Raw genomic sequence first — 14,798 nt, 5'->3', positions numbered from 1 at the left:
AGGAAGACCACCCGGTAGAGGTAGAAGGCCGTCAGGAGCCGGCCCTGGGGAGGGGGATACTATAAGGGATCGGGGTTTGGCTGGATCTAGACAGAGTCTGACACTTCCCCGATCTACTGAGAGGGGGAGTCATCAGACTCGATCTGTTTCACCTGAGTTCTGAGCACACCTGTCAGTAATTAGAGTAGGATAAGGTGTGCGCAGAAGTTCAGTCGGTGCGAGGTATTGTTCCTTTGTGACTTGCTAAGCGTTTTGTTCAGAGAGAGAGAGAGTTTGTTTTTGATTACCAGTGTACCAGACCTGTGCTTCGTTGTTTGACTCCCCGAATTGCTTGATCTTCTGCTTGTCTATCCCAGTGATTACCGTATTCTGAACCTGTGCCCGTGCCCTCGACTACGACTACGCCCGCTCCCTTGGTACCTCTGCCTGTCTCTGCCTTGCCCGGTTTTGACCACAGCTCGCCAGACCACGATTAAGCTATTCCCTTGTCTGTACTCTAATAAAGCATCGCAATTCTGCGATTGGATCTTACCACTCTGTCCGAGTATTCATTTCACGTGGATGCAAGTGACATTGGCTGTTGTGATGGGGGAATAGCGCCAGCCTGTGGTGGGTTCTGGAATTGTTACATAAAACAAATGTATATTTTAAACTAAAGTGATGGAGCAGGCTACAATTATAACATTTTCAGAAAAAAAGGCACAATTTAATGTTAAATAGTTATTACAATTATTATAATTGATCCAGTAATGATATAAGGATAGTAGAGGAAGGCAGGGGATTTAATCTCATTTAGGGAAGTTATTTAAGGAAGAAAATACCCTTAAATGAGGGAACATTTGATGTAAACGTGATTGTATTGGCTAAAAACTCAAATATGACATTTACAGGGGGGACAGATTTTCCTAGGGGGTTGAACAAATAATTGATAATGGATCATTTGAGATGAGATCACATGTAGCAGAGTTAGGGTAATCAATTAAATAATCATTGTATACTCGAGGAATTTTGAGTGGTTTTATGGATTAGTTATGAGGAATTAGATTGATACAAACAATTATTGATGGGTTAAGACTGGGGATATCTGTATCATGTTTTGTGTGTACTACCATCTTTAGATTATAACCAGGAGAAAGAGATTAGCTCATCTCAGTTAGGCAGTATTTAGGTCATAAAAGTGAGCTACCAAATTAACTGAGGCCTGGCTATTTGTGGTTGTTATTTTTCAAATTGGGTTTTTTCAAACAAAAAACAACACACCTAGTATGATGTTTATAAAGCCTTGTTGTTTCAATTTTTGGGGGGTTTTCAGCAGGTCAAGGGTGATAGGTCTTAGAGGAGCACACACAGTGAATTTTATGGAGTTTTTTAGGTTTTGGCTGAGTTTGGGTTATATATGATTTCTTATGAGAATGAATTGATAATAACTGTAGGACTTAATGAACACTTGGGATAACTAACATTTATGAAATATTTAGAATTAATATTTAGAATAATGGTAATGTTGGGTATACTATGGGATGGAACAGTTCATTGAATAATTTCAATTGCCTCTGAACTCTGTTTTAACCTTCTGGTGTTAATTAATCATCCACACTAGTAAATTCTAAAGGCATGAGAGGAGGACTTTAAGATAGTTTATTTTACTAAGTTGAGGGTAATTTATAGTACTGTGAAAATTGTGAAGAAGATTATAATTTGGTAATAATATATTTGATTTGAACCATTAAATAAAAGAAGAGAGAGTGGAGGGATGGCAATTGGATAATGAATTACCAATATTACCTAAGTGATTGTTTAGGTAGGTGGTAATAGACACATGGGCAAATCATGTGTCAAATGGGGGATGGATGGTATGGTAGGAGATGGTAGGATTAAATAATAAATATATACGAAGGAGAGGACAAAAAAAAAAAAAAAAAGGATTAGAAATTGAGAGCTGAACATGTATGTGTGAAGATAATTTATTAACCACACCTGTATGTCAGAGGTTTTGTGCTCCACAGGTGAACTAAAGGAGAAGGTGACCCACTCTATCTAACCAGGAAACTGGAAGCAGGCCTGGCGGGAAGGGCCCTACCAAGTACTGCCTTTGCCAGCAGAATAGCTGAGAGATCCATCTGGGTGCATGTCACTCACTGCAAAAAGGTAAACCCAGCTACACCTGACGAACAAACACAGAGTTAGGAGAAAGAACCGATCACCACTAGGGCTCGGGGGTTGGCTCCTTAACGAAGATTCCCTTACCCTGTCTGATCATCCCTGTGTGAGTTCGATAGAAGGTGAAGCAATGGGTTGGCCTCTGGCGTCTGACATGTTCTCAGGGCGAGGGTGGGGATTCACAGGTCTCCCGACGGTAGGTAGCTGTCTGATTGTGGGGGCCATATTCCTAACACACAGAGACCCTCCTGATCAGCCAGAAGTAGTAGTTAACCAAACACAACTTGATAAGGCATAGGAGACAGCTAGACGTAGGGAAAGGGGAAGTACTAGGGACTTTAGGGAAGGACATCACCATCTGTATGTCACCATGTACATCCTGGGACTATGTAGTTGCTTATACCAAGCGGGGGGGGATATGTCAATCTCCATACATAGTTTAGGGACAGGTGTAGTATTGTGAAAGTAGGGAATTATCAGAAATGGCAGTGCGACCCATATAAGGGTAGGTACTGTCTGAAAGTCTGAATTATGCTAAAACAGATTACAGACCTGACAAGTGAGATATCCTCTTCAACTGGGGCACCCTATAGAGTAAACCTCTCTGAGGGAGGTAGTGAGACAGTGCAAACTATAGACCTGAAGGAAGTAGTACAGATGGAGACGGAGTAAATAGATTTTAACCTGTGGTTGGAATGGGTTCAGTAGACGGTCTAAAGAGGACTGTTATGCCTGTAGGACAGCCAAACCAAGGTTAACAACTACTCCGTTCCCCTTGACAGGCTTTGACTCTCTGTCAGGTTTATCCTCCATGCAAGCCACCTGGGAATGTGGTGAAAGAGTCTTGTAGTAACTTGCACTATCTGTATCCCCCGATAACAAAGTCATCCAGACCTAGGTTGCCTCCGTTTGAAATCACAGGGGATTCTTATTGTTTTTCTAGGACTAATAAGATAGGATACAGGGTAGGGCATCTTAGCTCCTGCTCCCACACAGAGAATGTCACAACTAAAAGAGACCATGACTAATCTCTCCTCCTTGTTGCAGCCAGAGGATTTTAGGAACCAAAACCAGGCCCGTGCTGACATCTGATGGTTGTGTGGTGATAACAGATTGTGAACTCACCTACATACGCAAACAATCAAACGTGTCAGAGACTGGTGAGTTGTCACGTAGAAAGTAGAACCTCCTCCCGGGATCCTTTGATGAAAGGATATATATTGATGGGATCCACAATCAGATCGCAGCTGGGTTTGAATCAAGTATTTTCTGGTGGTCAACAATTAATAAATTATGTAGATTGGATAAATTATAAAGATTTATAAACCACACTCATGATGCAATAAAGGGATTAGCTGAGCTGACAGCGGCAACTAGCTTAATGACATGGCAGAATAGAATAGCTTTAGATATGCTTTTGGCTGAGCGGGACGGGGTTTGTGTTCTGTTTGGATCTATGTGCTGTACTTTCATCCCCAAACAATACAGCACCGGACGGGTTCGTGACCATCACCACGCTGGCGAACGAACTGGTTGAGAACTCTGGTATTGATAGCTCCATAAACGGTTGGTTTGATAACATATTTGGTAAATGGAAAACTATTGTTGTAACTATTCTGGGTGAAGTTATAGCTTCTATGGGTATACTTGTTCTTTGTGGATGTTGTCTTATTTCCTGTGTCTGAGGGTTGGTGAGAAAAGGAGATGGAGAAGGTGGTTTCCCAACAGATGGTGAGATACGGCCCAATCCCGGACTCCGACCTAAGGAATGAAGGATATGACCTACCAGACTTGGAGGAGTGACACCCTAGAGGGTGTCTAAAGGGGGCCCAAATGTACTTCCCTGTTTGTGTTTTATGCTTTATTAATCAAGCTAACCATTGTGAATGTTTGTCTTTCCTTATGTGAAGGTTTGAAGTTCCTGGGTGACTGGTAGCCAACCGTTTGCAAGTTGGGTGTAGATGGAAGGACTGAGAGTTTTTATTTTTCAGTATCATTATTGCCTATTAATAAAAGTGTGATTCTTTTTGTTTGTATTGTATTTTAATGACTGACACCCTGTGTTTTCTTATTTTGGGTTCACACCCAGTGGGTGTGAAAAGGGGGATTGTTGGGATTTGTTTGCTCATAATTGGATTGAAGTGATGAATAGCTTAGAAGGAATGCATTAATGAGGAGCATAGGTTTGAACTATACTGATATAAATTGTTTCACATAACAGGCTGTGATTCATGTGAGGAACGTTAGGGGCTAGGATGAGATAAAACGTGTATTCTTATAGATAAGACTTGTATTTCTTACAGATACAAACACTCTCTCTTTGTTGTCTGTGAAACCATCCTTGAACGTAGGTACATAGAGTACAGATTGGAAGGGTGTCTTTTGGGTGCTGACTCTACAGGTTATTATGATAGCAACTTATGCCTGGGAACGGTGGAGCGCCAAGGGGTGGAGCGCCAAGGGGTTGGGACTAACCCGTGCGCCAACGGATTGGCTGAGTAAAGTCTAAACCACACTCAGTCCTTTACTCTGATTGGCCAACAGAAGAGGTGGGAACTCTCTGTCAGAGTATTTGAGAAAGAACCTGTAAACAATGGTTTAGTTCTCTGAGTGCCCTGCGAGGTATTTCAGTGGACCCATATATACGAACCTTCATACTTATCATACATACATTTTGCATATAATAAATTAAGCTTGGATTGAAGAATATATATATATATATTTTTTTTTTTCACCTTTATTTAACCAGGTAAGCCAGTTGAGAACAGGTTCTCATTTACAACTGCGACCTGGCCAAGATAAAGCAAAGCAGTGCAATAAAAACAACACAGAGTTACATATGGGGTAAAAAACATAAAGTCAAAAATACAACAGAAAATATATATACAGTGTGTGCAAATGTAGCAAGTTATGGAGGTAAGGCAATAAATAGGCTATAGTGCAGAATAATTACAATAGTATTAACACTGGAATGCTAGATGTGCAAGAGATTATGTGCAAATAGAGATACTGGGGTGCAAAATAGCAAAATAAATAACAATATAGGGATGAGGTAGTTGGGTGGGCTAATTTCAGATGGGCTGTGTACAGGTGCAGTGATCGGTAAGGTGCTCTGACAACTGATGCTTAAAGTTATTGAGGGAGATAAGAGTCTCCAGCTTCAGAGATTTTTGCAATTCGTTCCAGTCATTGGCAGCAGAGAACTGGAAGGAATGGCGGCCAAAGGAGGTGTTGGCTTTGGGAATGACCAGTGAGATATACCTGCTGGAGCGCAGACTACGGGTGGGTGCTGCTATGGTGAACAATGAGCTAAGATAAGGCGGGGATTTGCCTAGCAGTGATTTATAGATGGCCTGGAGCCAGTGGGTTTGACGACGAACATGTAGTGAGGACCAGCCAACAAGAGCGTACAGGTCACAGTGGTGTGTAGTGTATGGGGCTTTGGAGACAAAACGGATGGCACTGTGATAGACTACATCCAATTTGCTGAGTAGAGTGTTGGAGGCTATTTTGTAAATGACATCGCCGAAGTCAAGGATCGGTAGGATAGTCAGTTTTACGAGGGCATGTTTGGCAGCATGAGTGAAGGAGGCTTTGTTGCGAAATAGGAAGCCGATTCTAGATTTAACTTTGGATTGGAGATTCTTTATGTGAGTCTGGAAGTTGAGTTTACAGTCTAACCAGACACCTAGGTATTTGTAGTTGTCCACATACTCTAGGTCAGACCCGTCGAGAGTGGTGATTCTAGTCGGGTGGGCGGGTGCCAGCAGCGTTCGATTGAAAAGCATGCATTTAGTTTTACTAGTGTTTAAGAGCAGTTGGAGGCTACTGAAGGATTGTTGTATGGCATTGAAGCTCGTTTGGAGGTTTGTTAACACAGTGTCCAATGAAGGGCCAGATGTATACAGAATGGTGTCGTCTGCGTAGAGGTGGATCTGAGAGTCACCAGCAGCAAGAGCGACGTCATTGATATACACGGAGAAGATCTCTTGATTCTTATTCCAATATCAGATTTGAATTACGCAATTTCTAACAATAGCTAGCTAACCAGTGCACCACTTACCAGTCTGCTTTGAGCCGTTCGTGCTGCGTTTTGAGGGATTCTCTCCCTATCTACGTCACAAAATATCAACACATGCTCCACTGTTTCTTCCACTAAAGACTCATCACACAGACCTGTTTCGTGTATCCTTATCATCCACAACGTGGCATTCAAACCTGTGCCCAAACCGTGGTCTACTCCACACAACTTCCTCTCTCTTACATCCCATACTCCCCACCTCTTCCTTAACTGACCGGTGCACGCGATAAAATTACCACCCCTTACTACTAGCATCCCACTCCCTTTGTCAAAGATCAAGCACTTTTGCCCGGATCAAGGACTTGACTTCCTTATGGCCCAACGGGACCTGAATATCTACCCCCTCTCTCCTCACCACACTCTTAGCCACCACATCAGCCTTCTCATTACCCTCCACACTCACATGGGCGGGAACCCAACAAAAGCTTACCACCACTCTCATCCTCTTCAATCCCATTAACAACACCATCATCTACACAAACAAGTCTCCCCTATCCGACCTGCCCGTCTTCACACTACTCAACACTGCAGCCGAATCAGAGCAGATCACCATTCTGAGTGGTTTCATCTCCTCCACCCATCTCAAACCTATAATCTTGCCATCAACTCGGCCGCATACACTGACACAATCAATTAACCGCTTACATACTCTAACATTGACATCTGGGATATACACCCCAGCCCCCACCCTACCACTGACTGGATCATTTGAACCATCTGTATAAATAATTAAAAACAAATAAAACCGATTATCTATACATCTCTCCACACCCCGTCTCACGTCATCACCCCATTCTCTTCTACCCTCAATCATATCCACATCTACATCATTTTTATCCCCACACACTCCAATTCCTGTATCTCCAATACTCTGTACGCCATCCCCTCTTTAACGAACGTAGCACAACCCAAACCCGACCCCTCAAACGCAGATTAGAACATCTTTGCCTCAACTCTATCACGCCGTACCGAAACCAACCTTATCAATAAGCGACAGAAAACGTTATGGGGATTGAGTATTGTCCAATCAGAAGTAGCTCTGATTCTATGGTCCAATCATCTTCCTCGGGTGCAGTGACGTATTATTCAAGCGGCGTCACACGTATCAACATTCGTCTGCTGCTGGAACTGTTCATGAAGTAACCACTCGCGTCAATCAGGTAGCTATAACAATGAATTTAAGCCTACATTTTAGTGAATTTAAGATTAATTTATAAGCTTACAAAACTGCGGTTATCAAACCTCTAGGATTTGGGTTTGAAAACCCAGTTATCCAGCCACTGAGCCAGACTGAGCTAACTAGCGAGCTAGCTAGCTAACAGCTGTGGTGAAAGATATAGCTAACTAACGGTAACGTTAGCTAGCTACGTTAGCTTCTGTGTCAACAAGTTGTTCTGTGAAACCAATTCACTACTAATTTGAAATACTCTACAGTGCTATTTAGAAAAATGTCGTGCTTGCTTCTGAATATAACATTGCAGAGCATCATTTGAAACCTTCTTGATGGAAGAGAAAGCTAATGTGCAGTCACTGCCTTTCACCTCTTTATCCTATAGTCAGAATGGGCAGAGGCTACATAGTGGAGGATGTGGTGGAGAAATATCTGTCCAATCTCTGTGCATCTTGTGTCACAGGACTTCTCATTGGCCAGGTAAGGTTCACTCACTCAACAAACCAGGCTCCTATCATTCATTGCATAAGTACACACTGTAGCAAAACGTTTTGCAAGGGGTATATTCACTAGGAACCTACAGAACCAAACGGAAACAAACAGGGAGGGACCTACCTGAATTTGTCCAATAGAAACTCATTTTTCTTTTAAAACTTTTTTAGTTTGGAGTAAACGGTTTCCGTTGCAAAAAAATGTCCAACTGTTTGCTATGGTCTTTGTCTAAATGAATACACCCCAGATTTTAGTCTGTTTTTTTTTCTTCTGTTTGGTGTCTACTGAAAACTACCCAGGTGTTTTCCTTAACAACCCGATTTGACCAAAAAATTGGGTACTTTTTCCAGAGGGCCCTGAGTTTTTGCTATTCAGGTCACGTGACTAGGAAAAACTCCTGGTCCTAAGTAGGACATTCTTGTCTCGTTTGGCAGAGTTCATCCCAGAGAGACTTTGTGGTGCTGGCTGTGAGGACGCCTCAGAAGGACGCAGCGGGACAGGGGTCTCCGTCTGTCAGCAGGAGAGCTGGGAACTCACTGGACCACCTAGATGTGGAGTGGGTCACTGAGCATGCCAGACAGGTAGATAAGGATAATAGTGCATTTTATATTTAATAATAAGAATAATAATTCAACTTTTAAAATGAAAATGTTAGGTCTTACAGTTGGTTCACATAACATGACACAGTTTTATCACTTGTATCTCAATCTCACTCTGTCATAATGTATAATAATGTAATAATGTATGTTTTCTGAAGGTTTCCCGGATGTTACCGGGAGGTTTGTCAGTTATTGGTGTGTTTCTTGTCACCCCACCTGAGCTGTCCAAAGAGGCTCAAAATACATTGAGACGGGTAAGCAACACATAAACTAAAGCTGAGGCAATAATGTTTGTATTACTTTGTATAGAGATCATACATATTAATAACAGTAACTGCATTGATAGAAAGTGGGCCTCTAAACTAGTGTGTCTTTTGCAGTTGATCTTTGCAGTGGACAAGCACATATCCAAGGGACGGCTATGGAGTCTCACAGAGGAGGATGTAACAGAGAAGGTCACACTTCACATCTGCTCCAAAACCAGGAAGTATCCTTAACTGCTCCAACTGATAGGTCAAATTGGTCTCAATTGCATAATCGGTTTGCTGCCCAAAGACAATAAATGATGAACAATGGTTTCGCTATAGTCCGTAGTAAATGTGATGACATCTTTGCCGAATTGTGTGGTGTGCTTAATACAAGGCGAATCCTTAGCATTGGAAAATGTCTTTAACTCCATACTCTCAGAGTGGTTTGCAGAACATTTGATGTTCGAGATCCCAAGGTGAGTTCATAGGTGTGACAGTATGGCCTTTTTAAAGCGGTCAAGTCTCCTGTACTTGTTCTTTTCTGTATTCATATTCAGCCTTGAAAAATACTACAAGTCTTAACTGCATTCTGGTTGGTGATTTCAGAGTTCTGCCAAGCCTGCTGATTGGAAGTACCAGTCGGGTGTGTGTACTTCCTGGCCAGTGTTGACATGCTCAGTGGGACTGGACCTGGTGTTCCCTGTGTTAGAGCTGCATGTCTTACCACAGGACATGGAAAAGTGTATGAAGGTGAGGGGGTTATATTGGATATTATTACCTGTAAATGTATTGTTATAGCACCCTTATGAAGCTCCATAGGAATGCTTATAACACCCTTAAGCTTGTCAGCATTACCTCACTATGTGAGAGATTAATAACAGTACATTTTAGGGAATGCCTGGTGAGGTCCTCTTTAGCAGAGCTCACTTTGACCTTTTGACGTTCTCAAACAGGACAGTAGATTGAAATGTCAGTTCTAGTGGAACTAATAATTTGTTTGTGTGTTTTCAGGAGGGACTTCAAACATGGGCGAAGCAGATCGAAGATGGGCTTTGCCTCATCAATGGCAAAACAATGCCTGGTGAGGTGGAGCTACTGGCAGGGCAGGTAAACACAGCGTTCCTTTTGGTGGCACAATGTAGTTAATAGAAATCGATTACTGCTTTTAAGAAGTCTTTGTTTTCTGTTCAGAAAAAGAATGCAAAGGCTGTTCAGCAGACGTTCCAAGCCCAGATCCTCATCCCGATGGTAAGAATATCATTAGTAGGGAATTTTTTGTAGCCTATAGCTAGGGCTCAGAGTTTTTCCCTGCTGAAGTTGATTTGTGTGCGTTTGTGTGTGTGTTATGCTTTTGTGAGTGTGTGCCTAATTTCGTGTATGTGTATCATAGAATGAAAAGAACAGACGTGCCCATTCAAGTCAATTATGACATAATGGTTGGACTGGCAGCCATTGCGAGTGTACCCATAGGAGCAACGTAGGAAGTAAAAGCAGGAAGTGTACCCTTCAAACTGTGCTGTGATTTGTTGAGTCAACTCAACTGACATTACAAAAAATACATTACATTGCATGAGCCACATCAGTTTGCATCATTTGAATGAGCGTTCTTCATTACCATGGCAATCCAGCATCAGTTGATAGAACATTCCAAATTACAATGGAAATGATTACATCACAATACCAGGCAGCCATTGTGAGTGTATCCATTAGTTTACCAGTCAAATTGCCAGGGTTAGAGGTTCCAAGCCCATTCTATTTCTATGGTGTGTACAGTGAGGGAAAAAAGTATTTGATCCCCTGCTGATTTTGTACGTTTGCCCACTGACAAAGACATGATCAGTCTATAATTTTAATGGTAGGTTTATTTGAACAGTGAGAGACAGAATAACAACAAAAAAATCCAGAGAGACGCATGTCAAAAATGTTATGAATTGATTTTCATTTTAATGAGGGAAATAAGTATTTGATCCCTCTGCAAAACATGACTTAGTACTTGGTGGCAAAACCCTTGTTGGCAATCACAGAGGTCAGACGTTTGTTGTAGTTGGCCACCAGGTTTGCACACATCTCAGGAGGGATTTTGTCCCACTCCTCTTTGCAGATCTTCTCCAAGTCATTAAGGTTTCGAACCTGACGTTTGGCTACTCGAACCTTCAGCTCCCTCCACAGATTTTCTATGGGATTAAGGTCTGGAGACTTGCTAGGCCACTCCAGGACCTTAATGTGCTTCTTCTTGAGCCACTCCTTTGTTGCCTTGTCCGTGTGTTTTGGGTCATTGTCATGCTGGAATACCCATCCATGGTCCATTTTCAATGCCCTGGCTGAGGGAAGGAGGTTCTCACCCAAGATTTGACGGTACATGGCCCCGTCCATCGTCCCTTTGATGCGGTGACGTTATCCTGTCCCCTTAGCAGAAAAACACCCCCAAAGCATAATGTTTCCACCTCCATGTTTGACGGTAGGGATGGTGTTCTTGGGGTCATAGGCAGCATTCCTCCTCCTCCAAACACGGCAAGTTGAGTTGATGCCAAAGAGCTTGATTTTGGTCTCATCTGACCACAACACTTTCACCCAGTTCTCCTCTGAATCATTCAGATGTTCATTGGCAATCTTCAGAGGGGCCTGTATATGTGCTTTCTTGAGCAGGGGGACCTTGCGGGCGCTGCAGGATTTCAGTCCTTCACGGCGTAGTGTGTTACCAATTGTTTTCTTGGTGACTATGGTCCCAGCTGCCTTGAGATCATTGACAAGATCCTCCTGTGTAGTTCTGGGCTGATTCCTCGCCGTTCTCATGATCATTGCAACTCCACGAGGTGAGATCTTGCATGGAGCCCCAGGCCGAGGGAGATTGACAGTTATTTTGTGTTTCTTCCATTTGCGAATAATTGCACCAACTGTTGTCACCTTCTCACCAAGCTGCTTGGCGATGGTCTTGTAGCCCATTCCAGCCTTCTGTAGGTCTACAATCTTGTCCCTGACATCCTTGGAGAGCTCTTTGGTCTTGGCCATGGTGGAGAGTTTGGAATCTGATTGATCGCTTCTGTGGACAGGTGTCTTTTATACAGGTAACAAACTGAGATTAGGAGCACTCCCTTTAAGAGTGTGCTCCTAATCTCAGCTCGTTACCTGTATAAAAGACACCTGGGAGCTAGAAATCTTTCTGATTGAGAGGGGGTCAAATACTTATTTCCCTCATTAAAATGCAAATCAATTTATAACATTTTTGACATGCGTTTTTCTGGATTGTTTTGTTGTTATTCTGTCTCTCACTGTTCAAATAAACCTACCATTAAAATTATAGACGGATCATTTCATTGCCCCGCTTACCCCCCCCCCCAAAAAAAAAATCTAAATAATATCTGGCTATATCCCACTGGCTATAAGGTGAATGGACCAATTTGTAAGTCGCTCTGGATAAGAGCGTCTGCTAAATGACGTAAATGTAAATGTCAGTGGGCAAACGTACAAAATCAGCAGGGGATCAAATACCTTTTTCCCTCACTGTATATAATGTCCGGTCATCTGTCCCTCAGGCGGACCCCCAGTCAGAGCAGAGGTCGACAGCGTCTGTGAAGGTGTGCAGTGGGTCTCTCACCCTGACGGGAATGGTGCACTGCAGGGCCTACCTCCACAGCAACAAACCAAGAGCCAAGCACGCTACAGAGGTACTGCAAAACACACACACACACACACACACACATACAGTACATTGGCAACCAGAACGTTCTCTAAACCAGAACTTGCACACCATCCAGCTCTTACCAACTGAAGGTTAATTGGAAATACGTATACATTTGATCTTTCACATTTTTCTCATGCCTTGTCCTGATAGGTCATCAAGAGAGATGTCATCAACACGGTGTCTAGCAGAGTGGAGATGTTCCTGGAAGATATTTTAATGGAGGGAGAGGACAAAGGCACAGTATTAGTTCTATACTTTAGCATTGGGGTTTAGAGAAATATCGTTAATATTACAGAACTGAACTGCAGTGCTGTCAGTGTGCTTAGCAAGCTATGCAGAGCAACCACAAGGTGGCAATGTTGACCACTCACTGGTTGTCGCCATACTCGCTGTCCCACTTGTTCTCCTGCATGACAATGACTCATAGTTATTCCTATCAAATCTTTAGCTAAGTGTACATAGTGATTTTCTGCTCTCCTCTCTTCGGCAGGGTCAGTCGGTGTACAGCAGGTGCTCCCTCGCAGAGTGTTTGCCCCCGTGCCCGGCATGAGCCTGTGTGTGTGTGACTACATGTTCCCTGACGAGAGTGTGTCCGATGTGAGTGACCGTCTCAAAGAGATGCTGGACTGGGAGACGCCCGAGGACAGCATAGACACCTCCCAGGAGACTGTCCCAGGTGGTTTATCATAATAACCAGGGGTCAATGTAGCAGGATGCCATAACTGTAGACTACTACAGTATCAACTGTAATCTTTCAGTGACCTGGTTTGAGTCAGTAAAGCCCATTGTGTAAGTGTTAGTTACTCCCTATGAGGAATGAAACAGGTATTCCAACAGGAAACAGGGTTGCAATCACTAGCCTGAGATGCATACAATCACACTGAAAGAATGTATATTTCTTTACTCACCTGCATGACCAAACATAATTCCCCACCAGGACACACAATGTTGTGGGGAAACCTCATTGTCAACTGTTTCCATTTGGTCATGCATGTGAGGAAAGACCCATAGTTTATGATTGTCATTACTCATAATTATTATTCCTCAAACAAATGCTATTTTCTTGGTATGTTGGTTAAGCGGTTATATTATATGGATTATTTTAGCTTCCTGAACTGAGTTTTGAATCTACATTTTCTATACTTTCCATACTACTATTTGTCTTCAATTGAGTGTAAGGTTGACATTGTATGGTGAAAATGTCTAATATTCTGAAGCTCCTACGATTGACCTAAAGAACATGGTTGTTCAGAAGAACCTGAAGGCTGAATCTACTGTTGACGCTCGTCCTAAGACACCCTCTGAAGAGCCCACTGAAGCCCCCAAAAGCCACAAAACGTATTACGCTGGTATGTCCTTTTAAATACTCTCTTCAAACAGCCATTTCATCAGAAATCAGAAGGTACAATGATCAGGAAAAACTCCTGCCTCTATCATATGTAAAGGCATGTACAGGATGTGTCGATAGCTTTGTGCCTATTATGTGAACCATTTACCACCTCTCGTGACACATTCCTAACCCAAACTATGACTCAGCATCAGGTATGTAGCATAGCGTTCTCTTGACTCACCCGGATACCATTGTGTCATTGTGTAGGTGTTGCCATGGCAGTCGCAGTCGCTGTCCTAGCCACAGGCACCTCGCTGCTCTACCTGAGCGACTAATGGTGGATGCACAGGATACATACACACACTACAAGAGCTGGTTGCTATGCGGAGGGTCTTAATCGCTTGATTTTATTTTCATGAAATTGAGTTGACATGGTTATTATAAAAGCAAATGCAAACTGTATGTTTTCTATTGATAATTCAACATTTATTTTCATATGAATTGTAAAGCAGAATTGTAAACAATTTGTTTTGATTTATTGTTTCAGTTGTAAAAGGTTACACAGAGAAACGTGTGTATAGCGTATTATGTAATGTCTTGCAGTAAGTGTATGTCCAATGGCATATATTCAAAATTCCCTCCATATGGGGAAAATGGACCCTCTAATTGTTGTTCAGTTCATTCAGTCATCATCAGATATTCTGATGTGTGCCAACCATAAACCTTCCGCTCTGTCCTCACATATTGCCTCGTGCCTCAGGCCACCCACGTGTATCGGACCTCTCCTCACCCACATTGCTGGCACAACGGATATGCATCAGAAGAGCTTAGAGCGTCTGTATTCAATATAGTATTTTGCAATTACTTAGGCCTACAGTATGGTCTTGTATGGTTATGCTTGGTATGATGGGCATATTTTATGCTTTGATCCTCCCAAAGGATGGTTCAGGCCTGTATTTTATGGATTCATCTATGACATAATTGACCAGAATAAAGAAGTCCATTCAAAGTAACTAACTTTTGGTGTGTGTTCTA

The 14,798-nt window shown here is 42.5% G+C and overlaps 1 protein-coding gene and 1 long non-coding RNA gene across 3 annotated transcripts in view; one reads left to right on the top strand and one right to left on the bottom strand.

Annotated features, from left to right (window-relative positions):
* Positions 1-7,189, bottom strand: part of LOC121534596 — a 33,101-nt gene extending 25,912 nt beyond the window's left edge. For both annotated transcript variants that reach the window (XR_006657196.1, XR_005994641.2), the window contains exon 1: positions 6,224-7,189. This is a non-coding gene — a long non-coding RNA (uncharacterized LOC121534596). The remainder of the gene's footprint in view (positions 1-6,223) is intronic.
* Positions 7,190-7,331: 142 nt separating this feature from the next.
* Positions 7,332-14,776, top strand: odr4 (odr-4 GPCR localization factor homolog). Its single transcript, XM_041841799.2, has 14 exons — positions 7,332-7,401; positions 7,798-7,892; positions 8,339-8,485; positions 8,662-8,757; positions 8,884-8,990; positions 9,191-9,227; positions 9,358-9,501; positions 9,763-9,858; positions 9,943-9,999; positions 12,285-12,416; positions 12,584-12,668; positions 12,924-13,109; positions 13,651-13,782; positions 14,031-14,776. Exons 2-14 carry the CDS (start codon positions 7,803-7,805, stop codon positions 14,096-14,098), a joined length of 1,377 nt encoding a protein of 458 aa, XP_041697733.2. The 5' UTR covers positions 7,332-7,401; positions 7,798-7,802; the 3' UTR covers positions 14,099-14,776.
* Positions 14,777-14,798: the final 22 nt, after the last annotated feature.

The sequence above is a fragment of the Coregonus clupeaformis genome, chromosome 21 (assembly GCF_020615455.1).
Source record: "Coregonus clupeaformis isolate EN_2021a chromosome 21, ASM2061545v1, whole genome shotgun sequence".
Classification (NCBI taxonomy): domain Eukaryota; kingdom Metazoa; phylum Chordata; class Actinopteri; order Salmoniformes; family Salmonidae; genus Coregonus; species Coregonus clupeaformis.
Note: the sequence above shows the minus strand (reverse complement) of the source record. Positions and strands in the feature narration are given on the sequence as shown.

Bases quoted from the DNA above. Each gene is read 5' to 3' on its own strand.
- odr4 (XM_041841799.2), top strand. From the start codon at position 7,803: ATGGGCAGAGGCTACATAGTGGAGGATGTGGTGGAGAAATATCTGTCC. The intron at 12,669-12,923 runs GCACAGTATTAG...TCTCTTCGGCAG, and splicing joins AATGGAGGGAGAGGACAAAG to GGTCAGTCGGTGTACAGCAG. The intron at 13,783-14,030 runs GTATGTCCTTTT...GTCATTGTGTAG, and splicing joins CCACAAAACGTATTACGCTG to GTGTTGCCATGGCAGTCGCA.